Source organism: Emydura macquarii, unplaced genomic scaffold (genome assembly GCF_026122565.2).
Source record: "Emydura macquarii macquarii isolate MOO-44397 ecotype Brisbane River unplaced genomic scaffold, CSIRO-AGI_Emac_v2 contig_3451, whole genome shotgun sequence".
Lineage (NCBI taxonomy): Eukaryota > Metazoa > Chordata > Testudines > Chelidae > Emydura > Emydura macquarii.
The window spans coordinates 3,596,987-3,624,179 of record NW_027133588.1 but is presented as its reverse complement, the minus strand read 5'-3'; the positions used below and the strand labels follow the sequence as shown (position 1 = coordinate 3,624,179).

General features: G+C 37.6%; 1 protein-coding gene across 1 annotated transcript; it reads left to right on the top strand.

The window, feature by feature from the left end:
* Positions 1 to 212: 212 nt before the first annotated feature.
* CHRNA5 (cholinergic receptor nicotinic alpha 5 subunit) lies at positions 213 to 23,192 on the top strand. The gene is made up of 6 exons (XM_067534639.1): positions 213 to 491; positions 11,196 to 11,347; positions 12,370 to 12,414; positions 15,224 to 15,333; positions 16,869 to 17,694; positions 22,456 to 23,192. Exons 1-6 carry the CDS (start codon positions 338 to 340, stop codon positions 22,615 to 22,617), a joined length of 1,449 nt encoding a protein of 482 aa, XP_067390740.1. The 5' UTR covers positions 213 to 337; the 3' UTR covers positions 22,618 to 23,192.
* The last annotated feature ends 4,001 nt before the right edge of the window (positions 23,193 to 27,193 follow it).

The window sequence follows — 27,193 nt, the reverse complement described above, 5'->3', positions numbered from 1 at the left end:
GCTGGGGCCCGGCCACCCCCCCTCGTCCCTGGAGAGCAGGCAGCTCCTCGCCCCTCCCCCTTCACTTCGGATGAGGAGGAGAGCGCGCGCGCGCCCCGCAGGGAGTCCCTAATGGTTTCCTCCAGCGCGCCCTGGAGTGGGGGCCTGGCGCCCCGTGCCCCGCTCGCTCCTCCCCCGCCTCCCGCCGAGGGGCAGGGCAGCCGCGCGCGCCGGCAGGGGGAGGCTGCTGGCGCCTTCCCCGCAGGCGAGGCAGAGCGGCGCTGCCTGAGGCCGGGGTTCCGCGCGCTCCCTCCGCTCCGGGCTCCTCAGAGGCGGCCGCGCCGCGCCGGGCTGAGCGATGGCGGAACCGGGAACTCAGGCGCGCCGCGTCCTCTCCCCCGGCAGCCGCCTGCTGCTTCTCCTCACCTGCCTCTTCGTGCCTCTCCTCGGGGTGCCCGGTCCGGCCGGCAGCGTCACCGCCGCCAGGGGCAGCCACCGGACCCCCTACACGGGTAAGGCGACCAGGGCTGCAGCCTCCTCCGTGTGGGCTGGGTGGAGCCCTGGGGCGTGTCGGGGGGCAGCCGAGTGCACGTTGGGAGTGAAAGAGAAGCGGGGGCTGGTGGGGTGGGGAAGGGGGACTTGGCGGAGTGTATTGGGGAGAGCGGAGGGGGGGTCACGAGGGATGGCACTTTTTAACAGTGGGTTTCAAAGATCCGAAACCGACAAGGTCGGGTACCAGGGTCAGACTCCTCCTGCCCTTCCCTTCCCGGCTCACTCTTTGCGCCCCCCGCACCCCTCTGAATAGTTAGTTTAGGACTTCGTGGGGTCACCGTGCCTGCCGGGGCTGCCGCCGGATGCGCAGCTGGCGGAGTGGAAGCTCTTCGTGTCGAGAAACGACCCGGGATTTTGGAGTTAAACACCGTTTGCCTGGAAAATCCTGCAGGGATTTAAATCGCCACACCTTGTATTTTATTTTGTATCCTAGCTCAATTTTTTGAAAGACCAGACTCAAAAATATTAAATCCTGATTTGAGGGACACGTCGGGGCTTGAGAGCGAACATTGCAATTCTTAGGGATAATGCAGAGGTAGAGAGAAGAGGAATTTTGTATTTGATTTGTAAGGAAAATAATCTAGAGAGCCTGTGATTAAACAGACACTCAGCTTTATTTAGCAGAAGAGAAACAGGAGCACTAACCACCTTGTTTAGATATTGAGTCTTTTTTTTCCTCTGGGTGCATGCATTACAAATACTGACCACCACATCTCATTAAGCAGTTGTACAACTACTCCAAATAATAAAGCATACTATTGTTGTCGTACTGTCATATCTTAGTGTTTTGTTTGTTTGTTTTGTTTTATTATTCTCTGTAGGGTGCATTGCACTTATTCACAACTGATGTGGTCGTGGATTTGTGATGTATTTGCTTTGTTTACCTCTGGCATGTAGATAAACACAATATATTTTAGTAATTCTTATGTTACATGACATCTTTCATATTGTTGAAATACCATTCTTATGGATTTAAGATAAAATTCTGCTTGACTTGTTCATGGAGTTAACCCTATTGAAGTCCCAGGGGCTAATCTCAAAGCAAGGAGTTGACTTGTACAGTTTAACACTCCACAAAACAAAAATGTGTTGATAAAAGTATACAAAGATTAAAAGTACACAGCTCAAGCTTGTCCCATAACAACATAAGAATGGCCATAGTGGGTCAGACCAATGGTCCATCTAGCCCAGTATCCTGTCTTCTGACAGTGGCCAATGCCAAATGCTTCAGAGGGAATGAATAGAACAGGTAATCATCAAGTGATCCATCCCGTTACCCATTCCCAGCCTCTGTCAAACAGCAATCTCTGCCTATCCTGGCTAATAGCCGTTGATGGACCTATTCTTCAGGAATTTATCTAATTCTGTTTTGAACCCCTTTATAGTCATAGCCTTAACATCCTCTGGCAAGGACTGTGCGTTTTGTGAAGAAATACTTCCTTTTGTTCATTTTAAACCTGTTGCCTATTAATTTCATTTGGTGACCCTAGTTTTTGTGTTATGAGGAGTAAATAACACTTCCTTATTTACTTTCTCCACACCAGTCATGATTTTGTAGACCTGTATCGTATCCCCCCTTAGCTGTCTCATTTCCAAGCTGAAAAGTCCCAGGCTTATTAATCTCTCCTCAGATGGAAGCTTTTCCATACCCCTAATCATTTTAGTTGCCCTTTTCTGTATCTTTTCCAATTCAAAAAAATTTTTTTAGATGGGGCGATGCAGTATTCAAGATGTGGGCGTACCATGGATTTATAAATAAGCAATACAATATTATCTATCCCTTTCCTAATGATTCCCAACATTCTGTTAGCTTTTTTGACGACTGCTGCTGCATATTGAGTGGATGTTTTCCAAGAACTATCCACAATGAGTCTAAGATCTCTTTCTTGAGTGGTAACAGCTAATTTAGACCCCATCATTTTATATATATAGCTGAGATTAATTTTTCCAATGTGCATTACTTTGCATTTGTCAGCACTGAATTTCATCAGCCATTTCGTTGCCCAGTCACCCAGTTTTGTGAGATCCCTTTATAACTCTTTGCAGCCTGCTTTGCACTGAACTATCTTGAATAGTTTTATATCTTCTGCAAATTTTGCCACCTGTTTACCCCTTTTTCCAGATCATTTATGAGTATGTTGAACAGTACTGGTCCCAGTACAGACCCCTGGAGGACACCACTATTTATCTCTCTCCATTCTAAAAACTGACCATTTATTCCTACCTTTTGTTTCCTATATTTTAACCAGTTACTGATCCAGGAGAGGACTTTCCGTCTTATCCCATGACTGCTCACTTTGCTTAATAGTCTTTGGTGAGGGACTATATCCACTGAATCACCCTTGTCCACATGCTTGTTGACCCCCCTCAGAGAATTCTAGTAGATTGATGAGATATGATTTCTATTTACAAAAACCATGTTGACTCTTCCCCAGAAAATTGTATTAATCTATGTGTCTGATAATTCTGTTCTTTACTATAGATTCAACCAAGTTGCCTGGTACTGAAGTTAGGCTTACTGGCCTGTAATTACCGCAATCGCCTCTGGAGCCTTTTTAAAAAAACTGGCATCACATTAGCTATCCTCCAGTCATTTGGTACAGAAGCTGATTTAAATGATAGGTTACATACCACAGTTAGTAGTTTTACAATTTCACATTTGAGTTCCTTCAGAACTCTTGGGTGGATACCATTTGGTCCTGGTGACTTATTACTGTTTAATTATTCCATTTGTTCCAAAACCTTCTCTAATGACATCTCAATCTTGGACAGTTCCTCAGATTTGTCACCTAAAAAGAATGGCTCAGATTTGTGAATCTCCCTGACATCCTCAGCCATGAAGACTGATGTAAAAAATGTTTAGTTTCTCCACAATAGCTTTATCTTCCTTGAGTGTTCCTTTAGCATCTCAATCATCCAGTGACCCCACTGATTGTTTAGCAGGCTTCCTGCTTCTGATGTACTTAAAATTTTTTTTGCTGTCACTTTTTGAGTCTTTAGCTAGCTGGTCTTCAAATTCTTTTTTGACCTTCTCTGGCCCTGTCTATACTTACCTGTGAGATTCAGCGGCAGTCGACGGGAGTTACGCAAAGTACTCAAAAAACTTGTGTAACTCCCGTCGACTGCTGAGCTTCTCTTCTGCGTTCCATCTGCACTGCGCTGTTCCCATCGACGCAGTGCTACGGTACTTGTGTAGCTGGTCTTAGTACGTCAATTTCTGGATCAACTGAGTGGATCTGCGTTGACTGCTCAGTCGATCCAGAGAACTCGATCTGACAGCGGCGAATTTGCCGCCGTCAGTGTAGCCGTAGCCTCTATTATATTTTTACACTTCACTTGCCAGAGTTCATGCTCCTTTATATTTTCCTCAATAGGATTTAACTTTCACTTTTTAAAGGATGCCTTTTTGCCTCCAACTGCTTCTTTTACTTTGTTTAGCCATGGTGGTACTTTTCTGGTCTTCTTACTGTGTTTTTTAATTAGGGGTATACATTTAAATTGAGCCTCTATTATGGTGTCTTTAAAAAGTTTACGTGCAGCTTGCAGGGATTTCACTTTTGGCACTGTACTTGTTAATTTCTGTTTAACTAACTTCCTCATTTTTGTGTAGTTCCCTTTTCTGAAATTAAATGCTACTGTGGTGGGCTACTTTGGTGCCCTCCTCCCTCCCCAAGGATGTTACATTTTATTATATTGTGGTCACTATTACCAAGTGGTTCAGCTATATTCACCTGTTGGACCAGATCCTGTGCTGCATTTAGGAATAAATCAAGAATTGCCTCTCCTCTCTGGGTTCCAGAACTAGCTGCTCCAAGAAGCAGTTATTTAAGGTATCAAGAAACTTTGCATCCTGTCCTGAGGTGACATGTACCCAGTCAATATGGGGATAGTTGAAATTCCCATTATTATTGAGTTTTTTATTTTTATAGCCTCTGTAATCTCCCTGAGCATTTCACAGTCACTATCACCATCCTGGTCAGATACTGCTATATTCTTATTATTCAAGCATGGAATTACTATCCATAGAGATTCTATGGCACAATTTGGTTCATTTACGATTTTTATTTCATTTGACTCCACTTTCTTTCATATATAGTGCCATTCCCCCACCAGGATGACCTATCTGTTCTTCCGATATATTTTGTACTCTGGTATTAATGTGTCCCACTGATTATCCTCATTCCACCAAGTTTCTGTGTTGCCTATTATAACAATATCCTTATTTAATACCAGGCAGGAGGCACTCAAATTCACTCATCTTAGTATTTAGACTTCTAGCATTTGTATATAAGCACTTTAAAAAATTGTCACTTTTTAACTGTCTGCCATTATGTGATGTGAATGGGACTCTTTTTCATTTGACTGTTTCTCATCGGATCCTACCCATATTTTATTCTCTTCCATCCTCTCCTCCTTACTAAGATATAGAGAATCTCCATTAATAGATCCTCCCATAAGGGATATCTCTGTCGGAACCACGTGCTCCTCCTCACCTGTTGTCTTTGCCTTAGCCTTTTTAAAAAACTGCTCTACGACCTTTTTAATTTTACGTGCCAGCAGTTTGGTTCCATTTTGGGTTTGGTGGAGCCCATCCTTTTTGTATAGGCTCCCCCTTTCCCAAAAGGTTCCCTAGTTCCTAATAAATCTAAACCCCTCCTCCCTACTCCGTCATTTCATTCATGCATCAAGACCTTGCAGTTCCGCCTGTCTAACTGGCCCTGTGTGTGGAACTGTAAGCATTTCAGAGAATGCTACCATGGACGTCCTGGACTTCAATCTCTTACCTAGCAGCCTAAATTTGGCCTCCAGGACTTCTCTCCTTTCCTTTCATATGTCATTAATACCTACATGTAGCATGACCACCTGGCTCCTCCCCAGCACTACACATAAGTGTGTCCAAGTGTCTTAAAATATAGATGTTGTAAAATATTGCTTTTACAGAATTTAAGAGCAATGGAATGTACGAGTCTTCCAAGCAGTTGGTTTTAAGTAAATATTTTACCCAGTTTGAAGTCCTAACATGGCAGTATTAAAAGCCTGAAAATTAAATTGAGTTGAAGGAAAAGTGAAATTGACTTAACTGATTTTTCATTTTCTAAACTGGGATGCAAAAAATAAACAAACCATGCAAATAGTGAAATGTAAACTGGTTTAAAATTTTGAATTATTATTTGTTTAAAATGTAACAAATGCTTACCTATGTTACTATTATGCCAAAAGTGATTTTTTAAAAAAGTTACTGTGAATTATAGTAGTTGGAAGAATGATATATTTTTACTAAATGAGTCTCATCACAGTACTGTAGAAAGACTAATTATCCGGAGCTGTCTAAAAAGGTCATAGCCAAGTACTTTTGTAGAGCCAAATCTTGCCCTGGGGTACAAGCATGCAACTTTTGTCTTCAGTGAGAACTGTCAGTATATACCTGGGGGGAGAGTTTGTTTCTCTCTTGGCCATTTTATCTAAAGTAAAATGTAATTTACTAAAAAATGGAAATTGGTGGTAGATATTTAATCAGTTTGAAAACTGTGGAGAATTGGGGCAGTAAAACTATATTACAGTATTGCTTTAGAGTAGTATATTAAAAATTGTGGGGGAAAATCCTTTACAAGTTATTTAGTAAACAACTTATCGGATGTAGGTGAACTAAATTCTACATGACATGCTTATTATGTATACTTTCCAAAAATCTTGAAAATTAAACTTCAATTTTTAATTTATTACAATGCGGCTATGTGTGAATGTGCACATAGTAACTTTCTTTCTGGAGTATCCCAGTTTTACAAACTGTAGTTGTGTATTACAAAACAAAATATGAGATGATTGCCTTTAAATCAATGAAGTTTCTTGTAATGCAGAGCTTCAACCTAAAGAATAAAAATTAGGTTTTTGAAGTGAATTCTGAGAGAAGCTGCATCTGTTAAAAAATGTAGGACAAATCTTCTTATTTTTATCAGTTTACTTACATCATGATTCTCCTTTAAATGATTTTGTTTCTTTTTGAGAATATAAAAAAAATTGAATTTTCTAGTAGACAGTAGAGAAATTAGGGAAGGGAGTTCTTGTATAGTTCCACTCTGTCCAGATATAAAAACCTTGATTTTGATATACTGGCAAATACACCAGTATGTTTTTCAGAAGTATCTTCTGAAATCTAGTACCATTCTTGCATATTTAAGCAGAGTACCTGATTGGTACAAGCTATGGGGCAATACATACCTGTGTATCTGAGATTGATATCTAGCTGCAGGAGCAGAATTCTGCTGTGGACAGATGATGTACCAGTGCACAATCTCCACAGCATCAAGGGCTGCCCTGGCAACTTGCCAGGAGCCTGAGCACTGTGTCTTATTTAATACAAGTATTTACAAAATTGTCGATTTAATTCCATGATGCATACAGAGTAAATGAAACTTGTATGAATACAATGTTTCTAACCTTAAAGTCCTTCATACTGTCTTTTCCTTTCTCTCCTTCCACCTCCCACTTTACTTTGTTCATACATATGTGTTCATCATAAGGTCCTTTAATGTTCTGCAGGTATGGGTGAGGTTCATTTAAATTCGCTATTTTACACACAGCATCGCCTAGTGGCTTAACAGTACAGAATTCTATGGTTAAGCATTTCAATACCATAGGTGTGGTACAGGCTGTGCAATCTTTCTCATACTGCTCTGCCTATGTGCCTGACCACTAATGTTCAGTAGGGTTCAAAAGATTTTTCATTCTGCATTGTGCTGTCCTTTTAATCTTTGGCTTTTCTATTGAGACTTGAAGAAAGATGCTAGTCAGGGTGCTAATTTTAAGATATATATTGCTTATTAGGAACCAAATTATTCATTTCACACAGTCTTCCAAACTTCTTCTGGGCTCTTACAGCCTTTAATGATGGAGGTTGAATTTGAATGAGCAGCCTGGACCAGCCCCATTACTAGCCCTGTTTCATCCAGTCCAGTTTGATTTTTTTAAAATTTATCACAAAAAAGGAGTACTGGCAAAATGATATTGAGTGTTATCCTAAGTTACTATCTGGAGGGTACTTAAAAACTTTTGTTAAAAGCTGCCACACATACAACCTGTATGAAAAGGAGGCCAACGTAAGGTGTGTAGATTTGGGAGTTTATCATATTGCAAAAAAATTTCATATGGAAGCTGAAGGTGTTTATAAATATGGGTGGGGGTAATTTGAAAAAGTACTGATCCTTGGTATTGAAATAGAAAAGGAATTAAGAGGCATCATATTATTTGCATATGTATTCCTCTAATGAAGTCAATGAGATCTTTGGAAAGTTTTGCTCACCTTTGTTTAAAATGGAATTGAATGCCAAATGTCTAAAATAAACATCCCATCTACAACAGTGAATTAAATTCTATGATTAATAGGAGTTCCATGTGTGCATTTAGAAGCATGTGTAGCCTGAAGATACCAAATTTCTGTTCAAGATGTCTCTTTACAGAAATATAGAAGATCACCACCACCAACCAATGCACAACTTTCTATGCCCCTGTCCCAAGTTCAGCTCATGAAGAAAGAATGCCAAACCACATAGTCATTGAAAAATGGTATGACAAATTCAGTAGATAATTGTCAATAATAGAAAAGAAAATTGTATTAATTGTAATGTAAAAAAGGATATTTCATGGATTCACAAAGGATTAGGCTCAAATGTAGAAAAAACTTCGAGTTGATGAAGAAATGAAAAATACGGAGACTGAGGAATAGTTCTCTCAGTATATTGTGTCTTCAAGTAGTATAATTTTAAACTGCTGTATAAAGTAGGGCTTGTCAAATCCAGTTGCCCACTCACCAGTCACAAATAGGAAACGTTCTCTGGCTAATGAGGGTTTACACTCAGCTTCTACAAAATACAGGATTTCACTTTAAAAAAACAAACAAAAAATTTCCAACCCTTAGGATGTCTGCAAAGATAACTTTCTGAACATGAATTAAAAGAACTGTAAAACTGATAGTTGTGTTCTGAAATGTGAGGACCCTCCACAGTGGGACAGAATTATTTGCCTCTAAGAAGTATGTGATCTATTCCATTCGGATGAATGGGGTATTAACGCTGAAACTTTGCTATTTCTGATTTGGTTTTACCCATCAAATTGATATTCTTGGAACTTCTGGGTGAACTTAACCCAAACCTTTACATTCTGTTAACAATTCTGTATAGCGACCTGCTTAATGAATTGTCAGAGTTTAGGCTCCGTGAAATCTCATTCCTCCTCAGTGAACAAGAATTTATGGTTTAGCGTATAAGGGTCCATTTCATATTCATTTTTTTATTCATGTCCATTCATTCAGATTTTTAGGAAGGAAATTCTGGTTTAAATACGAAATATTACTAATATTACTGTGAGCTACTACTAAATTTGTTAACATAGTTGATAGGATTCTCAGGACATAGTCTACTATCTACAAGGCAAAAATAATTGTTACCGTCACCTATTGATGGCAATAATATTTTTCCATAGCCTGTTGTTGGAAGAAAATGATCCCACATCACAGATAGTTGTATTTTCCAAGGTTTGTTATGTATTAACAATGGAAAAGCTTGTGTATTGTATCAGAGAAACAAAATTCAAAGGGATTACTTACAATGTAGCATGGCTGCCTGCCATAGAATATACAGAGAGAGATGAGCAGTCAGACTCACTTATATTTTCATTCTTTGTCTATCAGTTTTTATAGGACTGTAAAATTGCAGCATTGATCAGATCAGTGGTCTGTTTAGTCCAGTAGTCAAAATTGGCCAGTAACAACTGCACCAAAGAAAAGTGAAAAAACCCCATGATGGTCTTAATCCTAGGGAGTTAATGATTACTTATGTCCTGAAGCATGAAGGTTGATCACATACATTAACCAGGATGAAAAATTATATAACTGAGGACAATAATTCATATAAACATCTAATCATCTTTTAAAATCCTACTAATCTCTGCCTCACTAATAGTTTGTCACGAGTCTTGCATGTTAATTTTTGTATTAAAATATTATTAATTGGTTTTAAATATTACTTTAATTGCATTTATTTTCCTCTTGTCCTCTATTATGAGACAGGGTGTATTGGAGTATCTGAGTGACTTTCTCTGTAACATTCACTATTTTATTTACTTCTGTGTGTTGACTAGATTCACCTTCTCGCTAAACTAAATAGTTTTAATCTTGTTAATCTTTCCTCATATGGAAGTAATTCCATGTTTTTAATCCTTTTTGTTGCCCTTATCTGGACCTTTTCTATTTCTGTAATATCCTTTTTTAGATGGATACTAATATGGAGCACAGAATTTCAGGTGAGGACCAGCCATGGATTTATGTAACGGCATTGTAATATTTTTAATCTGTATTAAGAAAGGGATTGAGAATAATATTTGGTGTGGAGTTGTTTTGTTTTTTTATACTCCATTTGTCTTGAGCAGGCCACAGTGCAGCCTGGGTATTTTTTCTGAGTGGTTTCAGTCAATCTAGAACCCCACTGATATATATGAGCATTTAAATTTTCTTTCAATGCACATGTTCAGTTCCTTCACCACAAACCATGTTACCCTCCACTGCACAATGCAGAGGGTGGCACAATAGGAACCAAACCAGCAGAGCTGGGGGTGAGCGGAAGAATTGCTGCTCTACTTTCTTACTGGCCCTTACATCCTGATGTTGGGGTTTGTGGTTGGGAGGCATGGGGAAGAGCCAGAGTCAGGCAATATTTACTTTGGGTACATTTCCAAGTTACTGCTAGGTTTTTTTTCAAGTAGAGTTCCCTTCTCCCCAAGTAGCTGCAACTCCTGCTTCCCAAATGAGTTAATTTAGTGAACACGAGTTCTTAAATAACCAAAAAATACAGAAACAGTTTTAAAACTTGCTTACCTGGTGTTAAGAACAAAAATACACAGGAGACTTTCATTTTGCTCAGATTTGAAACAAACTTCTTTTACATACAAGGTTCAGTAGAGTAAGAAAAACATTCACTAATGTGGTTGTATCTAATACTGTCCTAACCATTAGATGAAAGTATTCCTTTTGTCTGAGTTCCTTCAACCTCACTCCACTGAAACAAGAAGGCAAAAAAACCTGACAGCCACCCCACTTATAAAGGATGCTGCCACTTCTTTCTGACTCGGTTTTTATGTTTGCATCTTGGGAGGACAAGACTTACATTGTGTGACACCCATTTTGGAGAAGGCGTTGTTAATGTGGTTTAAGAGTTGTTTGAAATCACGCTGTTATGAATAAGCAGCTGTAGCTAGTTTAATGGGATTATATAGTTTAAAAAACATTGTAGGATTCTTACAATTACCTGGTACCTGGATGATTTGTGGTAATGGTGCAAGAAAATGTTTTGGTTATATTTCTTACTTTTTCCAGTGTTACTCATAGATGGTGGGATAAGGATCAACTATTCTTGGGCTTCAGATTTGGAAAGTATGATAGTAATGGGAGGATGCTAACAAGAATAATAAAATCAGTGAATTTTATCAAGCTACCCCTAGGTGACTTAACCTCCACCACCCTCACAGACAAAAAGCGGATTAGATGAGAAATACATTTCTACATGTACATACCTGAATCTATGTAATTAAATATCAAGTTGTACTAATGTTCATGAAAATGAGTACATTGTATTTCATATGTATATATTAAACATCTTTCTTTTGTTGTGCAGGTATATCAGAACCTTCTTTTATTGCTAAAAGTGAAGATTGTTTGTTTAAACACCTATTTGAAGACTATCAAAAATGGGTTCGCCCAGTCCAACGCTTGAATGACACAATAAAAATAAAGTTTGGTCTTGCGATCTCCCAGTTAGTGGATGTGGTATGTATGGTAAATAATTTTAAAACCCAAAAACTGAGCAAAACTTTTAGAATAGGGAAGTATTTATGAAAAATAACTTGATATCCTATTGTTAAATAATTATGTACATTTTAGATATAAATACAATATAATAAATGAAACTTATTAAAAATAAGGGTGCAATGAGGCGGGAAGCCCCAGAAAGAGAGCTCAGAGAAGTGAAGATGAAAAAAGAATAGAGAGTTGTCAGTGGCTAGAGAGAGAGAGAGAGATGAAAATAAGTGGCTCTTAGACTTATTTTTGTCTTCTGTAAACTTTAACTGAAGCTTTTAGTATTTGCAGAATTATTGGGTTTTCTATTGTTTAAAATTAATTTCAATGAATAAATGCAAAAATATGTTTTTAAGTTGTAGCAATCTGTTTTGTTGTTGGTTCTATAACCATAACATATAGGAGAGATTATTGCACAAAAAAGAAGAAATAAAGATAATGTCTGTGAACATGTCAGTTCCATAAAAGAGGAGATAATCTACTGGCATGGCATAGCATAGAATATTAAAGATGTCAACTTGATTTTTTTTTTCATTTACTAATTTAAAATATGTTTCCTAATTGAGCATCTTTTGAAAAGTATATTCTGATTTTTTAAAAAAATCTGTAAAGGCTTTTTCTGCTCCTTTCTTAATGGTTTTAAAGGGTCTTTTCAGTTAGTCAGTTGGTTCCTTGATGACTGTACAGGGACACAGTATTACTACAAATGAAGCACTAAAAATGTACAAAGTAAATCAATGTTGGACGTGAGGGGGAGGGGAAATCACTTTTTTTAACTTCTTTTGGTTACAGTAATCTTAGGTGGTGGCTGTAACAATAGTAGTTAGAAAAAATAGTCAGACAAATGTGTTTTTCAAATGAAGTCCTTCTAAATGAATATATTTATACTGCAACTTATGAACCTTCTTTGAACAAAATCACAGTTGATTACAGTGAATAAGCAGTCTAAAATCATTGTTTCCATAAAAACATGGTGTTTACATTTTTTATAGGATGAGAAAAATCAGTTGATGACAACAAATGTTTGGCTGAAACAGGTATGTGCAAATGTCAACTGAAGAGTCCACTGAATGACTAAAATGTAAAGTTGTATGAAAATTTTTTAGGTGGTTGTGTATTTACAGGATCTTCATCTAAAAACTATAGTAACCTATACTTGATCTAGAATGTTTCATACAAAAGGCACATCCAAATGCTTGAAAGAATTAATAGCTACAAAATTCAGTTAAATAATTTTAAAAAAATTTAAAAGCTCTCAAAAAAATAAAATTTCTAATAAGAGTGACACAAGCATTTTAGGTAAATGTGTTAAATGAAGATTGTGATATAGCAAGGGCAGAGGGCAGTAGGAGAGTGATTCCTTCAAATGTTACATCTAACCCATTTGGAAGGGCATCATCTCCTTGACATGTATCAATCAGAACTTCCACCTGTCTAAAAATTCCTAGACGGAGCAACTTTTCACAAGTTTCATGCGATTTTTCTCATTACATCAATGAGGTTTTTAGCCTTGAAAAGGTCACCAATTTCATACATGATAATGTCATCTTTAGTCCCCAGAATGCTCAGGGCTCTGTTCCCAGCAGATTAGCCAGAGTCATTAGAGGGCAGTTAGGACTATCTGAGGCCAATTAAGCCAGGTGCCTGATGATAACCCTCTGCTCCAGACAGACAGCGCATGAGCTGGAGGAGTAGGTGTGCCATGCTGTGTGAAGGAGCAGAGAGGTGTGCAGAGATTGTGTAGAGGAGCAGAAAGAAGTATAATGTTGCATGGAAGAGCAGAGGAGTCTTGAGAGAGGTACTGGGCCCAGGAGGGGGAAACCGGCCCCTGGCAGGACTGAGATACTCCCCAGGCACAGGGGCCTGGGTAAGGAAGCCCAGCCCAGCCCAGGCAGCAAGGAAGCAGGGCCTGAGAAGTCAGAAGGAGCGAGGGGGGAAATTAGCCCAGGGGAAAAGACTGCAGCTGTGAGTACGGTGCTAGCAGCATATAGCTGCTACTCATAGGGCCCCTGGGCTGGGACCTGGAGGAGTGGGCAGGCCCGGGTCCCTACCCCCCTCCCTGGGGAGACGGGGTAACTGGTGACGTCCTGGCCTACTATGAGAGGCAAAAGCGTGAGACCCACTAGGGTGAAGCCAGCCGTTTGCCACAAGGTGCATATATTCAGACATCATTCCTGTAATGAAGCATCCGGTTTTTAGTCAGAAACTGTCACAAGCACAAGATAGTGTAGCTTTATATAACTGCTCGTAAAAAGTTATTTTAAAATTACATGAAGATATTTTTGATCCTTTTTTGATTAACAAGGCCCAGGATTTTTAATCTCAAAGCCAGTAATCTATCTGGAGGTCGAGGAGGAGGGGCTTGCTATAAACACCTAATTGGTTTATTCTGCCTAGACATAGGTATTAACTCATAAGTAGGAAGGGCCCTCAAGTTATAATAATCACAATCCAGAACTAAACTCTAAGGCAGTTATTTGTCACTAAGTTACCCTTAAATTGTTGCAAAATGTTTTAAAAACATGGCCTCTTTTCATCCCAATTACTATCTTCAGTTGTCTAACTCTTCCTTGCCCCCTCACTTCAGAAAAGTTTATTGCTCCTACCTGCAGTGAGCACATAATTTATTAAATTATATTTGTAGAACTTCCTCAGTTTTCCTCTTCCCCATAATAACTGCCATATATACTCAGTTGTTTGCAGTGTTGTTGTACTTGTGTTGGTCTCAAGAAATGAGAGAGACAGGGGAGATTAGGTAATATATTTTATTGGACCAACTTCTGATGGTGGAAGATACAAGTTTTCAAGCTACACAGAGCTACTCTTTCCTTCAACAGACCAGAAGAGCTCTGTGTAGGTTGAAAGCTTGTACCTTCCACCAAAATAAGTTGGTCCAGTAAGAGAGATTCTCACCTACTTTGTCTCTCATGTATACTCAAACATTTGTTTTTAGATTAACATAAGAAAGGCCATACTAAGTCAGACTAGTGGTCCATCTAGCCCAGTATTCTGTCTTCCAGCAGTAGCCAATGCCAGGTGCTTCAAGAGGGAATGAAGGGAACAGGTAATCATCAAGTGATTAGCTATTAAATAGCTGAATGCGGTAGGGAGTATGTAGAACTCTCCTACACTGGTTCTTGAAGCAGCAACCTGCTTTTACCAACACTTGCTACTTCTTCAGAATAGCAAGAAAGTCTGTTGGAATCCACGTATGCCCTCCCCTACTGTCTAGATGATCTAGTTCAGTTAAAATAAGTGGCCTAAACCAGCATTTAAAGCTCTATCCAAATTGCGAATCTTTTGAGATCCTATTTTTTCTTGCACTTCTATATTTTCTAGTTCAGAAATAAAAGTACCAAAATACTAAGGTGGTGTTATATTATTTCTAGTGCTGATGGATCCAGAAAGCACCAGCAATCTTATGAGACAGCAGGATCTTCTTTTCTGACCCTAAAGTTCAGATCAGTTTTAGATAAGCTTCCAAACTTTTGAATGCTTATTCAAACCAAACTTTTTCAAGTTTGCCCATCCTTATTTTGTAACTGCTTTAATTTATGTGAATAAGTTGTTAAAGAGGTTTGTAATATTTTTTAAAACTCCATACAGAAGTATTGTTGAACTTAGTGGCTCTTAAAACTGAAGAAAGAAAAATTAGACCAGGTAGATAAGGACTTCTTACTGGATCAGCATGTTCATTTTAATATGCAAGATATGAAAGCAAAATGTCTGATCTCTCTTTTACATCCCTTCTACTTCTGCCTTCATCCAATAACTATCTACATATCTATGCATTGCCAATTTTAAGTAAGTTTTACAGATACTATCACATTTATCATGCATTTATAGGAATGGATAGATGTAAAATTAAGGTGGAACCCTGAAGATTATGCTGGAATAACATCTATTCGTGTCCCATCAGAATCTATCTGGATTCCAGATATTGTGTTGTATGACAAGTAAGATTTAAATCTTTTTCTCTAAAATAAATCTGTCCTTGCCACATTCACTATCCAGTCTACACATAGAATGAGGCATGGATTCTGCAGAATAAATAGTGTGTGACCATATAATTAGACTGCATTATAATACATCCAAGTAAAGTGTCAGAATTAAAAATGTACAGACAACCTTAACTTTGGTACTTCCAACTTCTGAGTGCTTTGCTTTAAAACCTTAATGTTTTTAACATTGCCTTTTTCTATGGAATTTTCTAGGATTTAAAAAAAAATAGTTAAATTCCTTCATGCGGAATGATTTGCTAGACATAGAACACTGTCTTGCACAATTATGGATTCAGTTATGAAAGGGCCCCTGCAGAGCCCTACCTGAATGAGTGCACAGTTCTAAATACAAATTAATAGGGTGAGGCAGTGAAATATACATGCTCATATATAATACTTAAGGTTAAGATTTTTGTCATGGTTATTTTTAGTAAAAGGCAGGGACAGATTGTGGGCAATAAACAAAAATTTATGGAAGCCCGTGACCTGTCTCTCACTTTTACCAAAAATAACTCTGACAAAATAGGACTGACTGGGGCAATGAGAGCCTGAGCTCTCATGGGAGAGGGAAGGGTACAGCAACCTCTGCTGCTGTGGCTGACTGCTCTGGGACCCCCACTGACCATGGCTCGGAGCTATAGGGCTGCAGCTGGGAGCTCCGGGTCTGTGTGGCCACCCAGCAGCCTGTGAGGCCAGTGGCTCAAAGCTAAGGGAATCCTGAGGCGGATCAGAACTCTGGGTGTGTGGTGGGGGGACCCCCTACCACCACAGCAGCTTGGGTCTGTGGGGGGCCCCCATGGTGGGTCAGGTCTGCACAGCTTGGAGCTGTGTGGGCGCCCCTCCCCCCTTCCATAACATAATCTTATCCTTAATAATACTCAGGGTACAAAGACGTTAAAAATGAAATTTTACCCAGCTTTCTTATACATCCATGCAGAGAGTTAATAGAACTAGGAGAGACTGAATTTTGAAAGAAAGTTTCTTTTCAATTTACATTTGAATACACAGTGCCTATAGAACACGGGTAGATTGTTTAGTAAAATACTGATTATTATATTTATAAAATAAAAAACTTGGTGGTGGTAAGTGTATTGTTTGTTTTTTGCATGCATAATTAAGTTAAAGCAAAATGGATTTTCACCAGCCCACCAATACGCACATCTGTTAAGCAGGGACGATTCCTGTAAAAAGTCAAGTTTTAACTATCTTGTGCTGAGGCATTAGAGCTGTTCATAAAAGTTGGACAAATATTATAATAGGAAAATGTTTTTTCACTCTGTGTTTTTTCTCAAACAGCTTAAACTTAAAAAAATAGTCCTGATCTGAAGATAAACATGCAAAATTTCAACTCTAAAGCTAAAAATCTGAGAGTGATAAGTATCTGAAATGACACTTTGGAATGGAAACACTTAATAGGAGACCTTAACTAAAAGTATCTGGTTGCAATGTATATAATAATATAGCCAAATATGTATATTTTTTCCATTCAGTGCAGATGGTCGTTTTGAAGGAACATCCACAAAAACAGTAGTAAAATATGATGGGACTGTTGCTTGGACTCCACCAGCGAACTACAAAAGTTCTTGTACCATAGATGTTACATTTTTTCCATTTGACCTCCAAAACTGCTCTATGAAATTTGGTTCCTGGACCTATGATGGCTCACAGGTTGATATAATTCTAGAAGATTATGATGTTGACAAGAGAGATTTTTTTGATAATGGAGAATGGGAAATAGTAACTGCAACAGGGAGCAAAGGGAACAGAACTGATGGATGTTGCTGGTACCCATTTATTACATATTCATTCGTAATTAGGCGGTTGCCTCTCTTTTACACGCTGTTTCTCATTATTCCCTGTATAGGACTTTCATTTTTAACTATCCTTGTCTTTTATCTCCCTTCAAATGAAGGTGAAAAAATTTCTCTCTGTACTTCGGTGCTGGTGTCTTTGACTGTCTTTCTTCTTGTTATCGAAGAGATTATACCATCATCTTCTAAAGTCATACCACTTATTGGAGAGTACTTGGTGTTTACTATGATATTTGTGACATTGTCCATTGTGATCACTGTCTTTGCTATTAATATTCATCATCGTTCCTCTTCTACTCACAATGCTATGGCACCTTGGGTCCGCAAGATATTTCTTCATAAACTTCCAAAACTACTTTGCATGAGAAGTCATGTAGATAGATATTTTGCTCAGAAAGAAGAAACTAACAATGTCAATGGATCATCCAGGAACACCTTGGAAGCAGCTCTAAATTCTATCCGATACATTACAAGACATATCATGAAGGAGAACGATGTTCGCGAGGTGTGTGTATTAGTGATGCTGTGGTCATTTGTTAAGATTAGAAATTAGAATAGAAATCTAAACAATGGCTTAGAGTACCTATCTTTGTTTTTATGTAGTATAGTAGTGTCCAGTTATTTCCTGAAATAGCTAGAAATTCTAGCCTTGTTTCAAGATGTCCTACTTTCCAGTGGAAACGATAAAAAGGGCTTTCAGTAAACAAGTACATGTTTGATGGTGTACAGTACTCGTTTGGATTCTTTCTGCCATGATGATCAAAATCTGTATGGCTCCCTTTTTCAGTTAAGCCTGCTGTGGTCTTTCTGAAAATATTTTCTTATAATTATAAATCCCTTAGAGCTGGTTAGTGAATTACAACAGCAGAGTAAATGAATATTCTAAATCTTATTTTTCCTGTCGGGTGCTACTGGAATGTTTCATTTTCACATTATTGTGGGCAAGTATACACTCTTAATTTTAACGCATGACAAGATCTTTTGTCATTTTAAATTTAATTGATTTTTATAATGTTTTTTAAAAACATTAAAGCTGCCTTATTTGCAGTTCAGCAAAAATAGAACTAAATTTAATTTTGCAGCCCCAAGTCCAAACCAGAACAATTCTAGATAAGAACTATAATAATCCTTCTCTACGTACTACCAAAGTGGTAAACAATGTATATTTTGTATGAAAATATGCTAAGGCAGAGCATTTTTAAAGGGTTTTTTTTAGTCAGTATGTTTATAACCAAAGAATACCATTCTTAATGGACATTAATGCCACTTCAACATCAGTTGAATGCATCTTAAATCTATATATTATGTTTTCCCCTTCTATAACCTAAGCACCATAATCAGGGCACTATTGAAGTGTCTGGAAATGTGAGCACATCCACTTTGCTGTCTGGTCATATGGAACAATCATGCAGTGTCTTCTGGCAAGGTGGGGAGTCTTCCAACATTTCTCCAGCCAGGGCAGACTTGGTTGGGGAAAATTGGCCTGCTTCCCGCCTCCTCCCCTGTCTGGCCCTAGTTGCAAGCTGGTTTATTTGCTTCCAGACATTTGTTCTCATGGGAGAGCAATGGGAATAACTCAGTGCATATATATTATTATTAACTGTTTGTGTTACTCTAGTGCCTAGGAGACCAAGTCATAGACCAGAGACCCATTGTGCTAGGCGCTATATTGGTATCTTATCTTTGTGCATTTTATATATAGTATCTCGTGTGTACAATATTTTCTATATGTACATGGCTACAATATAGCTCCTGTCAGAGCCATAACTTTGAATTTTATGGGTCTGATTCTTCTCTCACTTTCACTGGTGTAACTTTGTTGATTTAGATTTACACTAAAATAAGTGAGTGGAGAATTGACCTATGCCTAATTTGTCAACTATAATGTTGCACCAACATAAGTCTTTTGCTTTGAACTACAAGGGAAGAGGAGTTTTTAAAGAAAAAAATGTGCAAGTGTATTTATGCATCCAGCAGCTACACATTCAAATAACTGCAGACCTGTGTGTGTGCTAGGGATACAACAATAGCTTTGGGTCAATTTCCTTTTTATCACTTGCATTCTTTGCCATAATGTAGCATTATCTTAATTTAAATATTTCAAATATGTATTTATAAATATAGTCTATATTGTTGTGAGGGAAAATATGAATGAGAGAGAAAAATCATAATCTCTAAGGTCTTGATCCTGTAATGAGCTTCCCTTGGTAGACCCCAGCATCTGTGCAGAACTTATTGCAGGATCAGGGCCTTAGTCTACTAGCTGGACCACTTGTAAATACTTTACTTATCTTTCAATAAGTGAATTAAAAACAGAACTAATTTTATTTCTCATTGTGGGTCCAATCGTGCGAACAGTTGCTGTAGGTGAAGTTTTTACTACTTAGAATATTGCTGTTGAAGTATGCTAGTACGTGTTATGGTAATACACACAATAAATAGTAATAACAACAGTTTTCAGGTTTGGGCCCTATCTGTGTATCTTTAGTATGCAGTTATAACATTTAGGAAAACACTTCTTGACTGAGGCCAACAGTATCATACCTCCTCAATTTTAAAGATATACATAATTTGTTTAATTTTAATAAAGTATAACAATATAGGAATAATACAGAAATCTTAGATTTCACATCTATTTTCTTTGATTTATCTTAATATAAAGCAGTAAAATTTAAGTTATTGGTTTTGCCTTTGAAATTGGACCAGGCTCCAAAAGTCTGTTCACTTTCAGGTTGTGTGGTGAAGATGACTTGCATAAAGAAATTACAAAACAAACATCAGATGTGAAAGAAACCAATTTCTATAACTCATTCATACTTAGAGATTTCTGGTTATTTCTCAGATTGAATTATTGGCTAATTATTCAAAACCTTCTAGATAAAATCCAATATGGTTAATCTTTCTCTTTGATATACTTATAGAATGATAATGTCTTCTGGAAGATTATAATTTCCATCACTTACTGGCAAAACTGCTATTTAAAGATCATGTGGATGAATTTAGTGCTCATCAAAAAAGACAAGTACATAAGTTCATGAAACTCTGCAAATGTACCTCTCTCTTCTAAACTTCAAAATTCATTCTATTCCAGTTATAATCTTCTTGAGAAAAGACTACTGTGGCAGTTTAGTGACATGGACAAATGTCCAATTAAGGCCTCTATGATTAGACCATCAAACTCATTTCTCACGTATACTGACCTGGAACTCAAATCTTGATCTCAAGAGATGCATTACCCCTTTGCACCTCTGGATCTTAGTTTGAGTTTCTTCCCCTCAACAGGAATTACTTGCACCATAGATTTCCATTCGAATATAAGGTTGGAGTACTCTGCTGGAGATCAAATACAAATGGAAAGTCTTATTTGCTGACTTACATTTTGATGGATGATTGAAGAGTTGTTAAGGTACAATTCTCACACTCTTTGGTGTCTGCCCCAAAAACCATTATCTACTAAATGCAATAACAATTTGCTGATTTAGCTTAAAAAGAGTATAAAATCAAGGCAAAATTATGGTTTTATGGAACTTTGGGAGAGGTAATATTCATTTTTCTAAAATGAAATGCTATCAAAACAATTAAAAGTACTATTACCCATCAAAATGTTCACTGTTGTTGCTGAGTCACTCTAAAGTAGTAAGGTACTTCAAAACGGCTGTATAGCCAGTTAGGAGGAGATCTTAAAGTTGTTTTAAAAAGGACATTTTACTGAATGGTTTTTAATAACTATCATATAATTCTGTAGGAATAGCCTTTAATTTAGCAATTTAAGATTCCATGTATAAATATTAGTATAACACACTTAAATTGGTCTTACTAAAGAGGAATACAGAAAAAGACACTATTACTAACCATTGTAAAAAATGTCCTCATTTTTATAGTGACACATTCCAACCCTGTATGTCAAATACTGAGCCTGTCTGATATAATTATCTGGCTCCCTTCTAGAGAATGTTTTTATTTAAATTTTTTTTTAGCACTTACGGTTGCAAAGAAAATCTTAACCTAATGGGAACTTACATAACATTGCCTTTTTCTGAACTTGTAGGCCTAAGTGACATGACATTTCATTAAAATTACCCGTGGCAATTCAACTCTGAAATCTAATAACCACACTTGAAAACGTTCAGTTGTGTTGGAAAAAGATTTTAAGTGTGGTTTGTTACTTTGCACTGATAAGAGACTTACACAGGATTTTAGGCTGGACAGTTTTTAAAAGAGTTTATTTTGCAGAAGGTTAATTCCCAAGCCCACAAGTGGACAGTGGAAAAAGACCCCGAACAAAGGATTACAGACAGTTTTATATTTTATTGCTATTTAAACATTTATGACAAAATTATATATATATTTTTTTATAAGGGCACAAACTTATTTTTTTTATAACTATTGGTTTATATTATTTGGCATATATTATTTATAAAATACTTTTATAGATGTTTTGCAGCTAACTACAAATTATTTATTAAGGTTGCAGAGCTTGCTGAATTTAGCTGAGGCTTATTTTTTTTTGCATTTCTAAGAACTTTTTATGATTTGTGCACAGAGTGGAACGGCTTTGCCTTATAAACAAAGAAGCTGCAAAAATGGAGTAACTATAGTCAAGCAACTAAAAATCAGCTTACAGTTGTGCACTTAATTTGCATGCACCACCACAGCAGCTGTGTGCGCAAAATTGATTGACTGCATGTGCAAATAATCATATTAAAAAATGGCAATGAAATGGTAGTCCAGAAAGTGCCTTGCACATTTTTTCCTAATATAATACTCAGTGCAACAATAAGTTTACTTAAATGTAGGTTTAGCTACTACATAAGAGCCATATTCTACCCTGAATCTTTGTACAAGCCTCTGACTGACCTCTGGGAATGGTGCTGTAGATTGAAGTTAGCAGATTGCCCAGAGGGCCCAGTCCTAGCAGGTGAGAAATACCTTCATCTCCCAGAAAGTTGAAAGTGTTCAGCACCTTGCAGGTTTTGACCCTGGTTCATTGGCTGTAACTAACGTATTCTGCCCTCTTTGCAAAATGAGTGACACTCTTGCCCTAACTCAAAGTGTAACAATAGAAAAGTGATCTTGAATGTTTATGGAACTGGCATAATTGAAAAATATATACTATGGGCTAGCTTCTTCAATCCTTATTCAGGTAGAAGTCCCATTGACATCACAATATCAATAGGACTTCTGCCTGAATCAAGACTGTAGGATTTGGCCCAGCATTTGTAAATGTTTCAGAATATTGAGCAATTCTTGTTTTTTTGTTTTTTAGGTTGTTGAAGACTGGAAATTTATAGCTCAGGTGCTTGATCGAATGTTTTTATGGACTTTTCTTCTGGTTTCAATAATTGGATCAATTGGGTTGTTTATTCCTGTCATTTATAAATGGGCAAATATAGTAGTACCAGTCCACATTGGAAATACAAATACATAAAATGTTTGTGGGGTACCACTTCTGCTATGAACGTGATTCTTAAAAGGTACATAGTAGTTCTATATTCATGCAAATAGTGTGTATGGAACACTTTTAAATAGAATTATAAACGTAAGTATAAGGAATCCTGCTTATACTTAAGCATGGCAATTTAGGACATGTGCAATACTTATTGCTTAGCTGCTAGCCTACTAATTCATTTCTAAATGTGGGCAAAATCAAACAGACCTTTTCGAATACTTGCGTGTATGGTATGCCCCCCAAAAATACAGCACATAGATAACTGCTGAGAACTAGAGGGATTTAAAAAGCATTTTAGTTGCTAATTGTTTTAGAATTGGCAAAATACTATATAAACTATACACTGTATTACTGAGTGTTAAACAATTATAGATGTTTATGTATATAACATTGTGGTTGGTTACTTCAACTTACTACAATGAGCAGAAGAGGATTTTAAGAGAATAAGTTCTTTTGACTGCTGGAAAACAAGTTTTTTAGAGTAAATTACAAATATTAACCATCTATTTTAATGCATTTGTTGTAATATGTAAATTAAAAATAATAATCTGTGGTTCTATATTTGTCTTTATTTATACATTTTCAATGAAAACTGCTATTAACTTTAAAGACATAGCTCAGTTATAAATTGAGTTTGGAATTACAGTAATACTATTTTGCACTTCTGTAATTTACCAAAAATAAACTTCGCAACACCCCTTTTAGGTAAGTAGTTATTGTTTCAGGTAGGGAAAAAGAGGCAAAGAATTAAATGACTTGTCCAAAGTCACACAGGAATTCTGAAAGACCAGAAAATAAATTAAGATTTCTTGATTCCCAGTCCTGTGCTATAACCATAATACTATACATCCTCCCTAACATTTTGTTTCTCAAAATGAAGTTTGTAAACACTAATACAAAACAAGAATTTCAGTGTTGGTTTCTGAAGAAAACCTGCTGAAAGCTGTTTATGCCTTTTTAACCAAATTCAGTTAATTCAAATTTCAAACACTTAATATCCACATTCTTAATAAAATAGTCTCCATAGATTCCCTTCACTTTTGGATCCATGGATAAGGCTCAACTATAAGAATTAAGCTTAGGTGGAAAGACTATTCACTGGCTGTGGCTGCACGACCCCAACCCGAGGGTGACTATTGACTTGGACCCTGGAGACATATAGCTGGAAGGAGACCAGTCTGGTAGACTGAGGCTGCAGGGATGCCCTACTCCCCCTTTGCCTCCCAAACCAGGGAATGTGGTGTGCCTACCCCACAACATCCTTCCTGTGTAAAAAATATGCCTTATTTCGGGTCTGAATTTGACTAGCTTCAACTTCCAGCCATTGGCTCTTTTCTGAATGCTCTCCACTTTTTCAACATGCTTCTCGAATTGTGGATGCTAGCAGTGGACACCGTATTTCAGCAGCTATCACAGCAGTGCCAGTTGTTAAGTGCTGAGGAATGTTGCTGCTGCTGTAATGTTGTTACTGTTCTTGGAGTTCCAGTGTCAACTACACTAGCAGACACTGCAGCATGTTATTTCACCAGACCTCGGTGTTGTTCATAAGACCAACCACTGGCTCTGTTCAGTGGCATAGGCACTCGGCCAGGTTTATTGTCAACAAAGCATGGTGCTAGCACCCCAGAACAGGTACACTAACACACGTATGCCCACGATAATGGTACCAACTCAGTTAGCGCACGGGGACGCTGCCCCCTAGGCTTGCCAAAGATTCCCCCCGTGACTTCTCCTTTTACACACTGATACACACAAGTTACGTATTATGCTCCAGATGTTGTTAGTTATCAACCCTATATCTTGTACCTGCTAGTTCGAACAAAACATCCTTATCCATTATCCTGTCATCTCATCCTTACCATATGGGGGTTGGTGTGTTACTGAACCATCTCTTAAGAATGTGTTTATGTAGTTATTTGAGAACTCTGGGTGTCCTGTATTATCCTCTCAGGTCAGGAATGTGCTTACTTGGTGTTAGATAATTCCTAGTGTGTTGTTATTTTGCCACGAACAGGCCTACTCTGGTTCACAGCCTTTGGTTCACAGTGTTAGTTATGCCTAGGGGTCCAGCAAGGCCTACACCAAATACAGTAAAATAACCTCTTTCTTCCTTGAGATTCCCCTGTTTATGCATGCACTAATTTCATTAGTCTTTTTGGCCCCCGCATCTCACTGAGAGCTCATGTTCAGCTGATTATCCATCCTCCTCCCCCATATCTTCTTCAGACACTCTGCTTCCCAGGATAGAATTCCCCATCATGTAAGTATGGGCTACGTTCTAGATGTATACATTTACACTTAATCATATTAAAACACATATTGTTTGCCTGTGTCCAGCTTTTACCAAGTGATTCAGATCACTGATTCATGAATCAGTGACATGTCCTCTGCATTATTTATCATTCTTCCAATTTTTGTCCTCTGCAAACTTTCAGCGATTAATTCATGTTTTGTTCCAGGTCATTGAGAAAAAATGTTAAATAGCATAGGGCCAAGAACAGATGTGTGGGACACCAGGAGAAACACACCTTCTCAATGATTCCCTGTTTACAACTACATTTTGAGACCTATTAGTTAGCCAGTTTTTAATCCTTTTAATGTGTGCCATGTTCATTTTATATATATATATATCTAGTTTTGTAATAATGTTGTGCAGTTCCAAGTCAAACATCTTACAAAAGTCTAAGTATATTACATCAACACTATTAACTTTATCAACCAAATTTGTAATCTCATTAAAAAAAATCAAGTTAGTTTGACAGGATCTATTTTTCCATAAACCCCATGATGATTGGTATGTATTATATTATCCTCCTTTAATTCTATATTAATAGACTCCCAAATCAGCTGCTCCATTATCCTGCCCAGGATCAATGTCAGACTGACAAGTCTATAATTACTGGAGCCATCCAGTTTGCCCCTTTTAAATAGTGGCACAACATTAGCTTTCTTCCAGTCCTCTGGAACTTTCTCAAAGTTCCAAGATTTATTGAAAATCGTTATTAATGGTCCAGCCAACTCTTTTAAATTCCCCCCACCATGGATGCAACACTTTGAGTTAGGAAATGGTTATCTATAATATTTGGAAATTCCAAGGATGTTTAAGTACTGGCAGCATGAGACTTCCAACATATGTGACCCAATCTGAAGTCCCCCATGATCATGCAGCTTTTCCCCCTGCACATTATAGATGGGTGCATAAGGAGCCAGTAATCCTACTCCCTGGTGTGATTTGTTGGTCTGTAAGCAGACACCAACTACTAATACCCTATCTTTTGCTTTATCAGTTAGGACATTGATTCTTAGGCATTCAGAATCATTTTATTCTGAGTTATCAATGACTTGGAAACAGGTCATGCCATTTTTGACAGTGTGTCACTCCCCTTCTTCTTTTGCCCACTTGATCCTTTCTAATAGATTATAGCTATTGATTGCCACATTCCAATCATACAAACCATCCCATTAGATTTCAGTAACACCAACCAGATTGAATTTGTGCTCATAATGTGCACTGGAATAGAATCTAAGATCACCCTAAGTCTTCCACACTTCTGTGTTTAGCATGTATATGTCATACCATAGCCGCACCCCCACATGCAGGTTTAGTTCAGTAAGACAAACAAGAATATTTGAAAGAATAACTTCCTTTAAGATGTGTTTAAATAGATTTTTTTGCTATTTAGCTACTGTAAGGAGTTTTATCTAAATTGCAGTGTGGTATTAATAAGGTGTTTCTTTTGTGAAAATTACAATATTCCGTCCTTTGATGTTAATGGCACATGGTAGTGGCTGCAGCCTTGAGGAGTCAGATTTTTCTCATTTTTTATCTTCCTCTTTGGTATCATGCTGACGTTCATACTGGTTGGAATTACTTCATATTTAGTGTTTATAGAAGTTGTTATTTTGTGAACATTTTCAATATAGTTGATTGTTACTTCATGTCTTATTTCATCTGTGGAGTAACTTTATAGGCTTCAAATAGTGTATAAATTACGCTCAAGCAGTAGAAAAAAGTGCAGGCTGCCATTTTCTGGCCTTCAATTTATAGGTACATGTGATTGAGAAGATTCTAACTGCCCTCCTTCATGTATATAGTCACATGTAATCAGACATTAACTTGTCTTTCTTTGTTGTTCTAGTTCATTTGAAAAGTTGACTTCTAATAAGGCATCTGGTTTGACCTGTGGTACAACTCAATTTTTATCTTTCCTTGTTTTAAGGTGCATCATTAGTCATTGACTGTGAGTGGTAATGCAGAGCTTGTTTTGGATCTCCTCTCACGTTTATATTTTCTTCATTGCTTCTGCTAGCAATGGTAGTGGGCACACTGTTTAATTCTGCAGGCATGTTATATGAAAACGAGACCAACAGTATGGACTGGATACCTGGTTCTAACCACCTTGTTGCTACTGTATTTTTCCCCCTCTTGCTTCAATACAAAAATGAAAATGATGCTGTATTTACATTTGAGCTGATTGTCAGGTTCTAATACTACAGAGCCCCAATCTTTATATCAATAATATTTTTGCAAAATGGGGGAAAGCTTTCAATCACT

Coding starts and splice junctions, on each gene's coding strand:
- CHRNA5 (XM_067534639.1), top strand. CDS start 338: ATGGCGGAACCGGGAACTCAGGCGCGCCGCGTCCTCTCCCCCGGCAGC. Junction 12,415..15,223: donor CAAATGTTTGGCTGAAACAG/GTATGTGCAAAT, acceptor ATGCATTTATAG/GAATGGATAGATGTAAAATT. Junction 15,334..16,868: donor GATATTGTGTTGTATGACAA/GTAAGATTTAAA, acceptor TTTTCCATTCAG/TGCAGATGGTCGTTTTGAAG.